General features: G+C 45.2%; 1 protein-coding gene across 2 annotated transcripts in view; it reads right to left on the reverse strand.

Annotated features, from left to right (window-relative positions):
* Nucleotides 1-1,055: 1,055 nt before the first annotated feature.
* Nucleotides 1,056-17,637, reverse strand: part of LOC132406612 (BTB/POZ domain-containing protein kctd15) — an 81,088-nt gene continuing 64,506 nt past the window's right edge. For both annotated transcript variants that reach the window (XM_059992422.1, XM_059992421.1), the window contains exon 5: nt 1,056-1,731. In XM_059992422.1, coding sequence (XP_059848405.1) covers nt 1,573-1,731 — 159 coding nt within the window. In that variant the 3' untranslated portion in view covers nt 1,056-1,572. The remainder of the gene's footprint in view (nt 1,732-17,637) is intronic.

The raw sequence follows: 17,637 nt of genomic DNA on the forward strand, positions 1-17,637 counted from the left end.
AGATGTTCTGTGTCCTGTATTGGTGAGATGTTCTGTGCCCAGTGTTGGTGAGATGTTCTGTGTCCTGTATTGGTGAGATGTTCTGTGCCCAGTGTTGGTGAGATGTTCTGTGCCCAGTGTTAGTGAGATGTTTCATGCCCAGTGTTGGTGAGATGTTCTGTGTCCTGTATTGGTGAGATGTTCTGTGCCCAGTGTTGGTGAGATGTTCTGTGCTCAATGTTGGTGAGATGTTCTGTGCCCAGTGTTGGTGAGATGTTCTGTGCCCAGTGTTGGTGAGATGTTCTGTGCTCAATGTTGGTGAGATGTTCTGTGCCCAGTGTTGGTGAGATGTTCTGTGCTCAATGTTGGTGAGATGTTCTGTGCCCAGTGTTGGTGAGATGTTTCATGCCCAGTGTTGGTGAGATGTTCTGTGTCCTGTATTGGTGAGATGTTCTGTGCCCAGTGTTGGTGAGATGTTCTGTGCTCAATGTTGGTGAGATGTTCTGTGCCCAGTGTTGGTGAGATGTTTCATGCCCAGTGTTGGTGAGATGTTCTGTGCTCAATGTTGGTGAGATGTTCTGTGCCCAGTGTTGGTGAGATGTTCTGTGCCCAGTGTTGGTGAGATGTTTCATGCCCAGTGTTGGTGAGATGTTCTGTGCCCAGTGTTGGTGAGATGTTTCATGCCCAGTGTTGGTGAGATGTTCTGTGTCCTGTATTGGTGAGATGTTCTGTGCCCAGTGTTGGTGAGATGTTCTGTGCTCAATGTTGGTGAGATGTTCTGTGCCCAGTGTTGCTGAGATGTTTCATGCCCAGTGTTGGTGAGATGTTCTGTGCTCAATGTTGGTGAGATGTTCTGTGCCCAGTGTTGGAGAGATGTTCTGTGCCCAGTGTTGGTGAGATGTTTCATGCCCAGTGTTGGTGAGATGTTCTGTGCCCAGTGTTGGTGAGATGTTCTGTGTCCAGTGTTGGTGAGATGTTCTGTGCTCAGTGTTGGTGAGATGTTCTGTGCTCAGTGTTGGTGAGATGTTCTGTGTCCTGTATTGGTGAGATGTTCTGTGCTCAGTGTTGGTGAGATGTTCTGTGCTCAGTGTTGGTGAGATGTTCTGTGCCCAGTATTGGTGAGATGTTCTGTGCTCAGTGTTGGTGAGATGTTCTGTGCTCAGTGTTGGTGAGATGTTCTGTGTCCTGTGTTGATGTGACATTCTGTGCCCATTTGGGATTGGAGTAGCAGTTGTCTGGAGAATATGATGGGACAGAGAATACTTTACAAATTACAGCAGTTCGGATTATCGCTTGTTGGTTTACGGTTGGTTCCTTCCATGTTGTAACCAAAGCCCTTTCTTATCTGCCTCTCCTCCCGGCTCCTGAGCTCCTGAAATGAAGGCTGGTGGCATCAACTGTCTGTAGCAGGCAGGAGTGCAGCTGACCCATCCATTGACCAATACCATCATCAAGAAATCTTCCTTGTCGACAGATGCCTGCTCTCGAGTCCAGCAACTAAAACAAAACAGGTAGACTGTTGGGGGTGGGTGAGGGTTGTTAGAAACAAAACATAAGAAAGCCTGGAGGCCGGGCTGGAGGTCTGTGCTCACGCTAATCCAGAGGCTCCTGTTTTATTCTGAACGTTGTTGGCGTGAGCTGTAACTGCTTGTCCTGACGGTACAGCACGTATTCACTGAACTGTGAAGAATCGACACCGCCGCCGCAGGAAGCCACAACACGAAATCCCTTGTGCAACAACCGCTCCAGTACCTGTGGGAGTAAGAGTACGGAGTGAATCTGTCAGCAAGCGCCATCCTGGAACACCCTGCAGAAAACCAAAGGAAGCCCCTGAAGATGATGTTCATCAGTCCCTCTCCACTGCTCTCTCCTGCTGGCATTCATTTAATTCTTCTTAGTTTTCAGTAGAATGTGCCAGCACCTGTCCAAGTCAGGGCTCTTCTCCCCCTTTGGCTCTGTCAGTGAACTTTTGCTGGTTAAAACAAGGTTCTCCCCGTGTATGAGGCATGTACTGAAAGCTGGGGGAACTCAGCAGGGCAGGCAGCGTCAGTGAAGGGAAATGACCGTCAATGATTCAGGAAACCCTTCGCTTCCCTCCATAGATGCTGCCTGGCCTGTTGAGTTCCTCCAGCATTTTGTGTGTGTTGCTCAGGATTTCCAGCATCTGCAGGATCTCTGCGTTTGTGATTCCCCAACGTATTCCATCAGAACCTGTGTTAATTTTGAACATCTTCAACGTAGGAAGAGAGAGCCTGGAGACATTTTACATCAGAAACAGGAGCAGCAGCCAATCAACCCCTCCAGCTTCCTCTGTCAGTTAATGAGATCAGAGCTGTTCCAGTCTTTGCCTCAACTCCCAGGCTCTCACACCCCCTGAAGCTCAAATCTCCAGCGTGACCACCTCCACAGCTCCCGACTCTGCAGAATTGCAAAGATTCAAGATGATCTGAGAGAAGAAATTCCTCCTCAACTCTTTCTGAAATGGGCAAGGCCTTCTTCTGAAACTACACCCCATAGTTTGAGAAATCTCTCAGCATCAGTAAAATCACCTCCAATTTTTCTAAACTCTAATCAGTACAGGCCTGCCCTGCTTTGTGTATCTTCATTTCACCCCAGGAATCAACCTAGTGAACCTTCTCTGCCTCCACTGTACTGTAATTACATTCTTCCTTAAACAGAGACCAAAACTGATGTGATCTCCCTAATATCTGATAAAGAACACCAGGAATGAAGGAACACACACAAAGTGCTGGAGGAACTCAGCAGGCCAGGCAGCATCGAAACAGTTGATGTTTCGGGCTGAGACCCTTCGTCAGGAGTGAAGGGCTTCAGTGCTCAGCCTCCGAGTTACAGAAACAGGCCGTTTGGCTCACCCTGTTTATCTATTTATTTTAATTAGTAATATGGTGTGGAGTAGGCCCTTGATCCCTTTGAGACACGTCACCCCTGCAACCCCAGAACCCTGATTAACCATAACCTAATCATGGGACAATTTACAACGAGCCATTAACCTAGCCGGTCTGTGGGAGGAGACCAGTGCGCCTGGGGAAACCCATGCTTCTCACAGGGAGGATGTACTCCATGCTGACAGTCACGTACACATTACAGAGCCTGGTTCATGGCCTTCTACAGGCCCCATGCTGGTAAATTCAAATAGTCCTTACATGTCTTGACTCTCCACCTCTACCATCTCTCCACATTCCAGCCGGTGAAATACTCTTCCCTAGATATCCTCAGAACCCCTTGCCTCTCAGCCTAAAACTGTGCTCTTTGGATATTGCTATAGGGGAAAGAATAGTGAGTACTAATAACTAGCAAATAGGGATGTGGTTGTGTTAATGTGGGAGCAGGGAACTGCACGTAAAGCCTGGAAGTGGAAACATGGAATGGACCATAAGACGCAGGATCAGGATTAGGCCATTCGGCCCATCAACTCTCTCCACCATTCCATCATGGCTGATTTATTATCCCTCTCAACCCCATTTACCTGCCCTTTGTCACCCTTACTAATCAAGAATCTATCAACCTCCGCTTTGAATACAGGGAATTCTGATTAATTGGGCCATTGGGCAGCGGATTATTCAGAACAACTCTTAAAGAACAAAAACTAAATTGAGAAAATTACTGAAATTCCGTCTGTTTATTTGAGACATTGTGCCAATTAATTGGGCCAGGAGACTGTTGCTGAAGTTTCTCACTAGCATCGGTCTTGTGTGACCATTAGACGCTCACCGTGCTCAGAGAGAACAGTTTTTAAATGGCATCAGTTGCATGTGTTTGTGTTCAAAGAGCAGTGATTTTTGTTACTGGTAGTTGGAGAGACATAAGCAGTAAGACAATTTGACCTGCACCAGCTGTTCACATGACCAACTACCACCGCTTCCCATGGCTTCACGTGATCCTGACTGGGGGGCTAAGCTGGTGCTATACTTTGCCCAGGCTAGCCTTACATTTCCTTTGGTAGTGACATATCTCCACCCCACCTTCCAGGAGATATACAGACATCCTTTCAAAGGCTAAAATACCCAGGCAGGTCTAGTCCACATTTCCCAGCTATATCCAAAATACAAAATGGATTAAAGAGTAAACAAATCCCCAGAGGGCAAACCGGGGGACCTTACTGAGCCTGTGGAAGGTGTGATAGGCAAACTGGGCCAAGATTACTTTAATTAAGCAAAAGCCAAGGGAGAAGTTTGGGAATTATGCTGAAACAACAGCATAAATGAGCCCAAAGGGGAACAATGGCTTACAACTTCTGAAAGATGGCATGGGTCCACAGCTGACCCAGATAATAAAAACGTGGCCACACAGTTAATCAGGATTTATGCTGTAGTATTCCATGACTCTATAATTCTTAACTGGCCAAGCAGAGAATGGGAAAACGGAGACAGTGCAACTGGAATGGCAGGTGGAAGATGGGACGGAATGTTTCAAGTGCGGAAGGAGGGGGTCACATGGCCCGGAATTGTAAGCACAGAGGAAAAGGTCAAGACCTCCCACATTTAACTTCCTTACAATCCCAGACAATTGTTGGTAAAAAGGAAGTGGAAAAGTGGGACAATGTCTGTGCTCCCAGCAAAATGAGGATCAGCACTCCGCTGCAAGTGATGGTACAGCGGGAACTGCCTTCCAGATCTGCAGAGGAGTGAAAATGACTGCTGATGGAATAATTAGTATAGTCCCTCAGTGGGAAGGGTGGGGCCCCAGAATGTTCGTCAGAGTGTAATTAAGGGTCTGGCAGTGCATTATGTTGTTAGGCACTAGGGCCTCGATATCTGACTAAACCTAGATGAGCCATTACAAGTAAAACTACAGTGGTAGTGGGGATGGGCACAGGATCCATACTTATCCAATAACATGAACCCATCCTGACACAGATCAAGGACATGAGGATTTTATTTCATTTCATTTAGAGATACTGCATCGAACAGGCCCTTCCAGTCTCTCCGCCCTAGAAACGCCCGATTCCACCCGAGCCTAATCACTCACAAACAAGACTGTGACACCCGTTCAGACATCACACCCACCCCATTGACAGTACCCCATTAAACTCGAAGCAGAGGCAGTAGTGGCAAAGAACGTCACAGGACTACAGCAACAAGGAATAACCCAGCGAACCACTGCCTATACAAATTCCCAGATCTGACCTGTACTAAGCCAGGCTGGTTAACCATTGGCTATACCTTCCTGAGCAAATATGACACTTAGGAATACCCTACAGTGGCGATTCCATCTATCTTTCTGAATGGCCTGAGGGCAGAACAGGATATTTTTAATGTCTTAGCTAATGCCAATGATTTTGGTAGATTCCGGTACATCCTGATATTCAGGATAAGTTAGCTTTTATTGAGTATGGACAGCAGGACGCTTGGACAAGACAAGGCTGCCCAACAACCCTGACATTTTCCATCGATGTATGGCCAAGATAATAATCTGTGTTCCCTTGGCAGACACCAGAAGCAGTATTTTGTAATATGTGGATGGTATTTTAATTCCATTGGCAGGAGAGAAAGGAAGAACGCTATGCGCGTCTCCAAGTCTGGCTGTGAAAGGAGGAGGGTTGAGCATGGATGGGGTTAGCAATGCCATCCCATATGGGCCCAGTGCTACAGAAATGCCAAAAGCAGCACCAAGGACCTCATCCCTGGGAGAGGAAGGATCTTCATTTAGTAGACATATGAAGTCATGTGATGAAAGCTGCAAGTCCTTGGGAGCCACAGGGCCAATTATCTTTCTACCACCCAGGGCCACCAGTGCTGGACGGAGGATGCTGACAAGCTGCTGTTAGCAGTCTATGCCCCAGAAGAGATGATGGGGCTTAAGAAGGAGGAGGAGGAGAGAAAGAGCAGATCTGCGTGGTTTTGATGATTTTATAGGTTTTTAGAAGTATAGAACTGAAGGCAAACAACTCCAGGGTACTGTTTGGACAGTCTGAAGTGGTGTATTGGGGCACACGTTTAGACAGGGTGAGGAATTCCCAAGGAATGTAAAGAAGCAATGCTTAAATACTCCACCCACAGTGAAGAGAATGTGGGTGGAGGAGTTTAAGAGAATCCAGCTGACTTTAAGGTTCCTAATTTACTGCCACAATTTTCTGTCAAGCACCAGAGTAACGTAGCAATTAGTGCGACGCTATCACAGTTCAGAGTTCAGTTTTGCATCTTCTGTACGCAAGTTTGTACATTTCTTCCCATGTGCCAATTGGTTTCCCCCCCAGTCAATAGTCAATAGACAATAGGTGCAGGAGTGTCGGCTATTTGCCCCTTCGAGCCTGCACCGCCATTCACTGTGACCATGGCTGATCATCCACAATCAGTACCCCGTTCCTGCCCTCTCCCCATATCCAGTGGAAAGTTGTATCGGTTAGTAGGTTAATTGTCCTGTGGTTAGACTAGGGTTAAATCGGTGGGTTGCTGAGCTGTGCAGTCACTGGGCCGCAAGGGCTTGTTCTGCATTGTATCTCCAAATACAATAAAACTAAATAATAAATATGTTGAGCTTGCACAAGTTCTCTTAAGAAGAAGGTAGCAGGGCAGAGAGCAGGTGGAACAGGCACCAGAGGCAGGTCAGGCCATTTTCTGTTGAAAGCAAACTCTAACTACAGTGCTGACTTTGGGTTTGCCGGACATGAACAAATTGTTCCATCGTTCGGTTGATTTTCCAGCATCTGCAGATTTCCTCGTTTTAACAAATTGTTCCATCTGTTTTGTGACAAAGAGGGAGCTTTAATGCTATTGTATGTCCAGAGCATGGTGACATTTGCAGCCTGTGGCATATTATTCTGTAAAACGGGATCCAATGGCAGCAGCAGTGCACCGCTGTATGCAGGTGAGGTTGTTGCAGCATCAGGACCTACGGTCTTACCCTGATGGGCCAGATAGTCTTGCACAGACCTCCTGTGACAGCACAGTCACTCTCCTGGAGACAGGGAAACTACAGGTAGTGTCTGACAGCAGGCGAGTGAGTGTATTGTTGCCTGCTGACAAACATGTACAGATAGTGATAGATAGTTTGCTTAACCCAGCCGGTTTGATGGGACACGATGAGAGCATCAATGGATTTCAAGGGCCTTAAGAGTCAGTTCTTTGAATAGACAGGGACTGTCCTGAGGTTGTGTAAGAATAGAACGAGAGACTAACGAGGCACTAAAGTGTCAGTTCTTTGGATAGACAGGGACTGTCCCGAGGTTGTGTAGACGAGAACAAGAGGTTGGGTGAAGGGTGAAATGTTTAAGGGGACATGAGGGGGAACTTCTTCTCTCAGCGGGTGGTGAGAGTGTGGAACGAGCTGCCGGTTGGAATGGTGGATTTGGGTTTGAGTTCAACAATGAAGAGAGGCTTGGATGGGAAGGATATGGAGGGCTGTGGTCTGGGTGAAAATCCATGGAACTAGACAGGGACTAGGTGGACTGTGGGCCTTTTTCTGTGCTGTAGTGCCCTCTGATTCTGTGACATAGAATGACCTTGTAGATGGGTCTAAGAATTACCATGACAACACTCCATGAGTGGGATGGGAAAAGAAAGGAACCTAATGACACGAGGACACAGGTCAGCACAAGGGGCAGAACTAAAAGCACTAACAGAGGTCCTTAAATTAGGCCAGGGACAGAGGATGAACATTGTCACAGACAGCAGGGACATTTTTGGAGTTGTACATGATTGCATGGCAATTTGGGCAAGGAGAGGCCATGTGACCTCAACAGGAGGGGATACACATCATGAAGAAATGGAGAAAGAGCAATTCAAAGCTGCTAAACAGTCCCAGTGGCTGCCATAAAGATTAAGACACACAGAAGGGTAGACACCCCTGAGCAAATGGGAAATGATTTTGCTGATCAAGCAGCTAATATGATGGTAGAGGGATCTGGTCCAGTCCCACTAGGGTTAGCAATGGTCAGGGAGATGAAGGAGGAAGGATTAATGGTGATACAAGTGAGGCCATTACCAGAGGACAATTGGATTTTGGAATAGACAGGAGCAGTGCAAAGGGAAGATGAGATGTGCTGAGAAGGGGAACGTTTGGTAGCCCCAGAGTGTTGTTAAAAACTTACCTTGCTTTACCTGACATAGGGCAGATTAAGATGAGGACCTGGCTGGTGATGGCCAGGGATGAGGAAGATATTGTTAGATTCTGCCGACAAGTGCTTCAGGTAAAGCAATTAAAATCCGACTAGGTTCACGGGAGCAACTTCAGACGGACTTCACAGTATTGATCGCTTCATCAGGTGGGTGAAGGCATACTCGGGTTGGAAATACTCTTGCTGAGAATGTAATACCCGAGTGAGGGGTACCAGCCACTTGACAGAGAGGGTGGTGAAGAGTGCTAGCATGTTGTTAATTTTACATTCCATGCTGGCCTCAGAGTTCTGGTTTGGTTGAATGCACCCTAAAAGGGAGCCTAATGATGATCCTATTGGAGGCTGGGGAACTTAACAGCAGTGATGATGAAACTATGAGAGAGCCCTCCTCATGGGGCAGGATTTACTCCTTTCAAATTAACCCACGAACTGGAATGTCTTTGTTCGATTGGAAAACCACTCGGAGGAAACCCAGATGCTTATGAGAAGGAAGGTACAGAGTTACTTACAGAAAATACCAGGATTGAACTCTGAACTCTGACATGCTGAGTGTAATAGAGTCATAGAAACATAGAAAATCTACAGCACAACACAGGCCCTTCGGCCCACAATGCTGTACTGAACATGTACTTACTTTAGAAATTACCTAGGGTTACCCATAACCCTCTATTTTGCTAAGCTCCATGCACCTATCCAGGAGTCTCTTAAAAGACCTTATCGTATCCGCCTCCACCACCGTCACTGGCAGCCCATTTCACGTACTCACCACTCTCTGAGTAAAAAACTTACCTTTGACATCTTCTCTGTACCTACTTCCAAGCCCCTTTAAACCTGTGTCCTCTTGTGGGAGCCATTTCAGCCCTGGGAAAAAGCCTCTGACTATCCACACGATCAATGCCTCTCATCACATGCACAGTGTCACACTGACTGCTACACCATCATGGCTACCGGACAATGTGCTTACAGATGGACGAGGGAGGGACAATGATAAGGACTGCATGAGCCAGTCTGCATGGGACAGAGCCATTCATGTACGTGATCACAGACAGACAGAGAGTACGAGAATGCCCAAATGAAGGGGAACCTGCCAGCAGCGGGAGGAACAGTAAACGTGGAACAGGACAGCGATGTTCAGAGAATTGGGATAATTGGACGTGTCACCCTTTTGAGCTCTCTTTCTTGACGGCAAACAAAAGGCGGACTGAAAATGGAGGGAGTAAGGAAGGATGCCCAGCTGTGAGTGCACCACCAGTAAGCAGTTTCACATGAAATGGACATTTGAAAACCAGCGCTCGGGACATCTGGCGGGCAGTGGGCGTACGCCAAGGTGGAAAGTGGGATCCCAGGGTAATAGTTGCCATTCACAGACATGGGACTAATGAACCATTCACACTTCAGTGCAGCAATGAAGCTGTAGGGTAATGTGACAGGGCTGGCTGCTCCATTCACTGCCCACGGGGAGTTGGATAGGACTGGTTAGTATTGGAAGATGTGAGTGAAAGGTTAATGCTACAGACACATGCAGGCAGTTTTTAACCTGACAGCTTTATGACTCCCTAATTTTTGCAGGGACAGTCCTAATTGCCTTTCCCAAGATTTACTTTACAGGCAAGTTATTCACGGTGAGTTTAGGAGAGAGAGGCGGAGAGGGAAAAGGAACTTGAGAGAGTTGTTTGGAGCAGGATATTCAGCAAGTATGTCCACAGTTAATGCTTCAGATACACAAATCAGTTCCCTTTGGCTGGAATTGAAAAGCATCATAAAACAAAATTATGGTCACCCAATTAAAGTACGTCTGTCTGTCTGTCTGTCTGAGACAAGCTAGTAGAATAGGAAAGTTAGGAATTGTATTGCAGCCATTACAGGGGTTGTTAACAGAGTGAACAGTGGCACAAGACACTGTGATAAAATGCAGTCTGTACAACATATCTGACCTGGCTCTTGTCTATAGTTGGGACAAACATTCTGCAGTTAGAAGGCCTCAGAGTCCCAGACTGGATATCAGACAGGATGGGTGGGTGAAAGAGGCCCTGTGTGCCACGTCTGAGATCTCATTCTGACTAATCATGTCCCATGAGACTACGGAAATGAGACCTCTGCAGATTTTCTTTTGTTGGTGATTTTAAGGATTGGATAGAATAGGATTGTTAAGAAAGTCTTCAAAATCAATGTATTGAGTTCAGGAGATGAGATGTTCTGTTGAAGATGGATAAGATGTTGGTGAGGCCTGATTTGGAGTAACGTGTACAGTTTTGGTCACCTACTACTGGAAAAATATAAACAAAGTTGAAAGAGTGCTGAGAAAATTTACAAGAATGTTTTCCTTATAAATTATAAGGAAAGATGGAGCAGGTTAGGACTTTATTCCTCAGAATGTAGAAGACTGAGAGGAGATTTGATAAGAGTTTACAAAATTATGATGGGGATAGAGAGTAAATGCAAGCTGGCTTTTTCCTCTTTGTTTGGGTTAAGGGAGAAAGATGAAAAGTTTAAGGGGAATATGAGGGAAATCTTCTTCACTCAGAGGGTTGTAAGAGTGTGGAATGAGCTGCCAGCACAAGTGGTGTATGTGAGCTTGATTTCAAAGTTTAAGGGAAGTTTGGATAGGTAGATGAATGGTAGGGGTATGGAGGGCTATGGTCCCAGTGCAGGTTGATGGGAGTAGGCAGTTTAAAAGGTTTCATCATGGAGGGTCTGTTCCTGTGCTGTACTTTTCTATGACGCTAACAACCTTGTGAATCCTTTCTGTATCCTCACTGGTTTAATCCCATTCCTGACCACCATACCAGGGTGGCACAGTAGTGTAGTGGTTCATGCAGTGTTCTTCAGTGTGGTCAGCAGCTCACCTAGGAGAAGGAAAACTCTGATCTCAAACCTCCGCTGCCTGGCAACTTTATCCACTCATGGAGAATGCTTCAGGAGTAAACCCCGAGGTAAAATCCAGAGCTGGAGTCCCTAGGCAGTCCTCCGTTAAGTTCAATGCAGACTGGCATCTCCTGTGATGTCGCTGATGTCAAACTGTATCGGTCTCTGCTGTTCCTTTTGATCCATTGGCCATAGAGACGGGGAGCCTGTTGCATGGGCAACAGCTTGTTCTCCATATCGTACTACTCTGGCTTGCTTATGACAGCCGTGACACAACATCATGGCTGACCCAACCAACTGAGGGCCTTGAGAATCAGTTACCTGCTGGAGGCAGGATTTCTGTAGACACGCACAAAGAAGTTAGACAAGATCTCCATAGTGACGAGCATCGTGAATAAAATGGACTGTGGGGGTGGGGGGGCATGAGCATTCACATAGATATCCATGATTTAGATTAATCCCTTTCAAGAATCAGAGATAAATTTCCAGAAGGATCATAAATTATCTGAAAATTGTTCTTAAGCAAACAGAATTAGGCTAGTTGGTCCATCAAGACTGCCCTCCATTATTTACTGTGATGATAACTAATCAGTCCAAGGCCTCAACATTTCATCTATACCAGTTCCCAATAACTCTTAATTCTCTGATCTTTCAGAAATTTAAATATTTAAACGCCTGCAATGAACTAGCATCCACAACATTCAGGGGCAGACAATTCCAGGGATCCTTTGCAATGCTCTGCAGTTTGAAATGAGTTTATCATGTTGCCGTGTTCAAGGCTCTCTCCCCAACTTCTACCCTTCCATGTGCCCCAAGGAGGTTGTATCATCCACGATCATCCCTCATTCTTCAGATATAGATCCAACTTCTGCAGCCACTTGTAATGAGACAGCTGTTTCATCCCAGAAGTCTAATGAATCTCTTCTCAATTGCCTCTAATAGTAGTAATCAATTTCTAGATCAATGGACCAACACTACACACAGTACTCCAAGTGTGGCCTCTTCAGCAGGGAAAATAAAGTCCATAAGACATGGGAGCAGAATTAATCCATGTGGCCCATCGAATCTGCTCCACCATTCCATCATGGCTGATTTATTCTCTCTCTCAGTCCCATTCTTCTGCCTTCTCCCTGGAACCTTTGATGCCGACTAATCACAAACCTATCAACCTCCGTTTAAATATACACAATGACTTGGCCTCCACAGCCGTCCTTGAGAACGAATTCCACAGATTCCTCCTCATTTCTGTTCTAAATGGACGTCTCTCTATCCTGAGGCTGTGCCCTCTGATCTTAGACTCTCTCACCATGGGAAACATCCTCTCCACATCCACTCTATCTAAACAGTTTATTTCTCGAAAGAAGCAGCCTTTGGACCAATGTGTCTGTGCCAACTATTACCTCAATCAACACTAGTCGCACTTGTCGTCGTTAATTCCATATCCCTTTATGCCCTGCTTGAACTTGTCCAGATGCTTCTTAAAAGTTGCTACTGTTCCTACCTCAACTCCTTCAACTACATGTAAAATATAAAATCACATCCCTACTTTGGTAATCAACGACTCACTAAATGAAGGCAATGCCCACAGTGTAACACTACACTTATCTGAGATAAATTCCACTTCCCATTCTCTTGTCTGCTTTCTAAGTCGATATAGATCTCATCACCTTTAGTGTCCAAGATACTAGTGGCTTTGTCATCTGAGGATATAGAAAAGATTTTTCAGGACATTTCCCCTAAATTAGAGAGTATTAACAATGAGGAGATCTTGGAGACATTGGAATAGTTTTCTCTCCAGCATCGGAGGCTGTGGGGTGCCCTGATAGAAGGAATTATAAAGATGGGAGGTAGACAGCCAGGGTGGTAATATTGAGGGCATAGCTTTAGGGTGGGGCACAGTAGGGGCACATGGCATGCCAAGGGGAAGTTGTGGAAGTCGATACAATAGCAACTTTAAGAAGCATTTAGTTAGGAAGATGCAGTGACAGGGAATACAGGATATAGATCATGTGCAGGCAGATAGAATTAATTTAAATTAGCATTACATTTGGTAGGGACTTGCCAGACTGAAGGCCGATTCCAGTGCTGTACTCTTCTGGTCAATGTGCTTACCCACCAAGAGATCTGTCACCGCTGCTGATTCCAGATCCAGTAAGACCTCTCTCCCGTCAGCCTGTTCACGTACACTCAGTGATCATTCTATTAGGTACATTTGCTCGTCAATGCAAATATCTAATCAGCTAACCATGTGGCTGCGGCGCAGTGCATAAACACACAAAGACAAGGTCAAGAGGTTTTGTTGTTGCTCAAATCAAACATCATAATGGAGATGAAATGTGATCTGTGACTATGACTATTGTTGGTTCCCGATGGAGTTATTTCAGTATCTCAGAAACTGCTGATCTCATAGAAAAGTACAGTAGAGAAATAGACCCATCAGCCCATCTACTCCGTACCAAACCTTTTAACTTGCCTATTCTTATTGACCTGCACCGAGTCCACAGCCCTCCATACCCCTACCATCCATGTATCTATCCAAACTTCTCATTAAATGTTGAAATCAAGCTCACATGTACCACGTGTACTGGCAGCTCATTCCGCACTCTCACCACCCTCTGAGTGAAGAAGGTTCTGCTCATGTTCCCCTTAAACTTTCACCTTTCACCCTTAAACCATGATTTCTGGTTGTAGTCCCACCAACTTCAGTGGAAAAATCCTGCTTGCATTTACCCTATCTATATCCCTCATAATGTTGTATACCTCTATCAAATCTCCTCCCAATCTTCTACATTCTAAGGAATAAAATCCTAACCTAATCAGTCTTTTCTTATAACTCTGGTGCTCCAGATCTGGCAACATTTTAGTAAATTTTCTCTGTACTCTTTCAACCTTGTTTATATCTCCCCTGTAGGTAGGTGACCAAAACTGCACACAATATTCCAGATCAGTCCCCTCCAACATCTTATACAATTCCAACTTAAAACTGCACACAATATCCCAGATCAGTCCCCTGCAACATCTTATACAATTCCAACTTAAAACTGCACACAATATTCCAGATCAGTCCCCTCCAACATCTTATACAATTCCAACTTAAAACTGCACACAATATTCCAGATCAGTCCCCTCCAACATCTTATACAATTCCAACTTAAAACTGCACACAATATTCCAGATCAGTCCCCTCCAACATCTTATACAATTCCAACTTAAAACTGCACACAATATTCCAGATCAGTCCCCTCCAACATCTTATACAATTCCAACTTAACATCCCATCTCCTGTACTTCATACTTATATTTATGAAGGCCAGTGTGCCAAAAGTTTTCTTTATAGCCCTATATATCTGTGATACCACTTTAATGAATTGTGGACCTGTAATCCCAGATCTCTTTGTTCTCAGTGCCCTATCGTTCACGCTGCATGACCGACCCTGTTTGGCCCTACCATAGCACAACACCTCACACTTGTCTGCATTAAGTTCCATCTGCCATCTTTTAGCCCATTTCCCCAGCTGGTCCAGAATCTGATGCAAACCATGATAATCTTCTTCGCTGTTCACTTCATCCCCAATTTTGCTGTCATCCACAAATTTGCTGATCCAGATAACCACATTATCATCCATATCATTGATATAGATGACAAACAACAAAGGACCCAGCACTGATCCCCTGCAACCCTTCTCTAGTCACAGGCCTCCAACCCTCTACAACCACTTTCTGGATTCTACCAGAAAGCCAATATCTAATTTACTATCTCCTCTGGAATGCAGAGTGACTTAACCTTCTTGACCTGCCTCCCATGCAGGACCTTGTCAAATGCCTTGTCCATGTAGATTAGCTATCCTCCAGTCCTCTGGAACATTTCCTGTCACTAAGGATGATTTAAATATGAACTTCCCATGATTCAGGACACTTACAAAGACAGGTGTGAAAAAAGGGCCCGAAGGATCATTGGGGACCTGAGTCACCCCAACCACGGTCTATTCCAGCTGCTACCATCTGGGAAACGGCACCACAGCATAAAAAGCCAGGATCAACAGGCTCTGGGACAGTTTCTTCCACCAGGCCATCAGACTGATTAACTCACGCTGATTTGAGTGTATTTCTATGTTATATTGACTGTTCTATTTACTATAAATTATTATGATTGCACATTGCACATTCAGATGGAGACGTAACATAAAGATTTTTTCTCCTCAAGTATATGATAGATGTAAGAAATAAAGTCAATTTAATTCAATTTAATATCTTTACTAGAGCCCTAACAATTTCTGCACTTGTCTCCTGTAGGGTTTAAGGGGACACTTTATCAGGCACTGGAGGTTCATCCCCCCTAATTTGCTTCAGGACAGCAACCACCTCCCTGTCTGCTAGGGCAACCTCATGCCTTCTTTCAGCGTTCCTGATTTCTTTCTTCAGCATTCTCTTGCATTTTTTGTACTCCATTTTTTCCTGTCTGTCTATACCAGCTGCGCACTTCCTTTTACTCTTAACCAGGGCCTCAATATCTCTGGAAAACCAAGGTTCCTCATACCTGTTATCTTTACCTTTCATTCTGACAAGCACATACAAGCTTTGTGCTTGCTAGGATTTTATTTTAGAAGGCCTCCCACTTACCAAGTATTTCTTTGTCAGAAAACACCCTGTTCTAATCCACACTTGCCAGATCATTTCTGATAGCACCAAAATTGGCCTTTCTCCAATTTCGAATCTCAACTTGTGGACCAGACCTATCTTTTTGATTATTTATTTTGAAACACATGGCATTGGGATCAGTAGATGCAAAGTGTTCCCCTATGCAACCATCTGTCACCTGCCCTGTCTCATTCCCTAACAGCAGATCAAGTACCGCACTCTCTCTCATTGGGACTTCTACGTACCGATTAAAAAAACTTTCCTGACCACATCTGACAAACTGTCTCATCTAGTCCTTTTATAGTATGGGAGCCCAGTCTATCTGAAGTTTTCATGCACAAGAGTCTCTAGAATTTACAGAGAATGGTGTGAAAAACAAAAAATGCCTTGTTAATGAGAGACGTCAGAGGAGTTTGACTCCTCTGGTTCAAGCTGGACAGCAAGACAACTGTACCTCAAATAATCATGTGTAACAACAGGGGTGTGCAGAAGTGCATCTCTGAATGCAGAACACATCGAACCTTGAAGCAGATGGCCTTCAGCAGCAGAAGACCATGAACATACACTCAGTGGCCACTTTATTAGGTACAGGAGCTACCACTGATTTTATTGTATTAGGAATCCTTCAAATTCTGCCTCATTTAAACCCCTTGTACTGAGAACATTCTGTACTTCACTCATCTGAAACTTTATCCATTCTTTCTCTATTTCAGTCCATTTTTTTCTACTCTTTGTAGTTTTTATCAGTTCCTCATTCCCTATATGGTCTCTGTAATCTACTTCGGGTTGCTTTGGCTTCACTATACACCCCAGTGCTCCATGTTATCTCCACTGTTCGTCAATATCTCTGCCATGGAGCGATGAAGAGCACAAAGCTGCTTGGTGTGTGCATAATGTATGATCTAACCTGGACCCACAACACCTCACTCGTCAAGAAGACACAGCAGCATCGACAGATTGGAGAGTGCAAGGCTCCACGCCTATATTCTAACAACCTTCCACAGGAGCGTCCTGTCTGGCTGCATCATTGTGCGGTACAGAGCTGCAGGGCATCGGACTGCAGAACCCAATGGAGGACAGTGACCAGCACCGGGAGGATCATCAGGGGCTCCCTCCCCCCAAGGTGGGAGTGCTGCAGACAAAGGGTCTGAAGTATTGTTGAGGATCCCTACTATCCATCCCACAAACTCTTTGACTCACTACCATCAGGGAGGAGGTACAGGAGCATCAGGACAAGGGCTGCCAGACTGGGTAACAGCTTCTTCCCCCAGGCTGTGACCCTAATGAATCAGCGAGGTCTCATCACTAGGACAGCGAGCTGTTGACTGTTCACCAGAGCTACACACTTCACACGGGCACCACCACAGCGTAACACTATTACAGTTCGGGGCATCAGAGTTCAATCTCCAGCATCCTCTGTAAGAAATCTCTGTACGTTCTCCCCATGGAATGTATGGGTTTCACCAAGTGCACTGCTTTCTTCACCCAGTCCAGGCATACCGGGTAGGTTAACTGATTGGTGTAAATTATGCTGTGGTTGAGTAAGGGTTAAATAGGGGATGTGGGGGCTCACTGGGGAGCATGGTTCAAAGGACCAGAAGGAATAAAAATAACAAATTTATTTTTGATTTGTTTTATTAACTTATTTGTGGTAATATTTTGTTTTGTATGCTATGTGTGATACATGTTTGTATTGTGGGTGCGCCGTGGTACAGAGGAACATTGTTTCATTTGGTTGTGTATGTATACAGACAGCCAGGTGATAATAAACTTGAACTTGAACTCTTTCTCACACCATTAAATCACTGGAGTAAGAATGCCAAATCAGCTCAAATCAAAGGCAGTTTTAGTTGGAATTCCATCCTAGTAAAACAATAATCATAACCAAGCAAACTTCACCCAGGATTCTTAAAGTGGCCCATGTAAAAGTCCTTCATCTCATCAGCCTGACCGGGGCTCTGGTGATGAAAGGGCTGTCCTAGTTCCAAGCATGTTAACAGATGTTAAAACCTCACAGGAACTTTTCCCAACTTTTCTCTTGTTTCTTCTTAAAGAAAAGGGAGAAGACTGATGTAGGA

This window comes from Hypanus sabinus, chromosome 17 (assembly GCF_030144855.1).
Source record: "Hypanus sabinus isolate sHypSab1 chromosome 17, sHypSab1.hap1, whole genome shotgun sequence".
Taxonomy (NCBI): domain Eukaryota; kingdom Metazoa; phylum Chordata; class Chondrichthyes; order Myliobatiformes; family Dasyatidae; genus Hypanus; species Hypanus sabinus.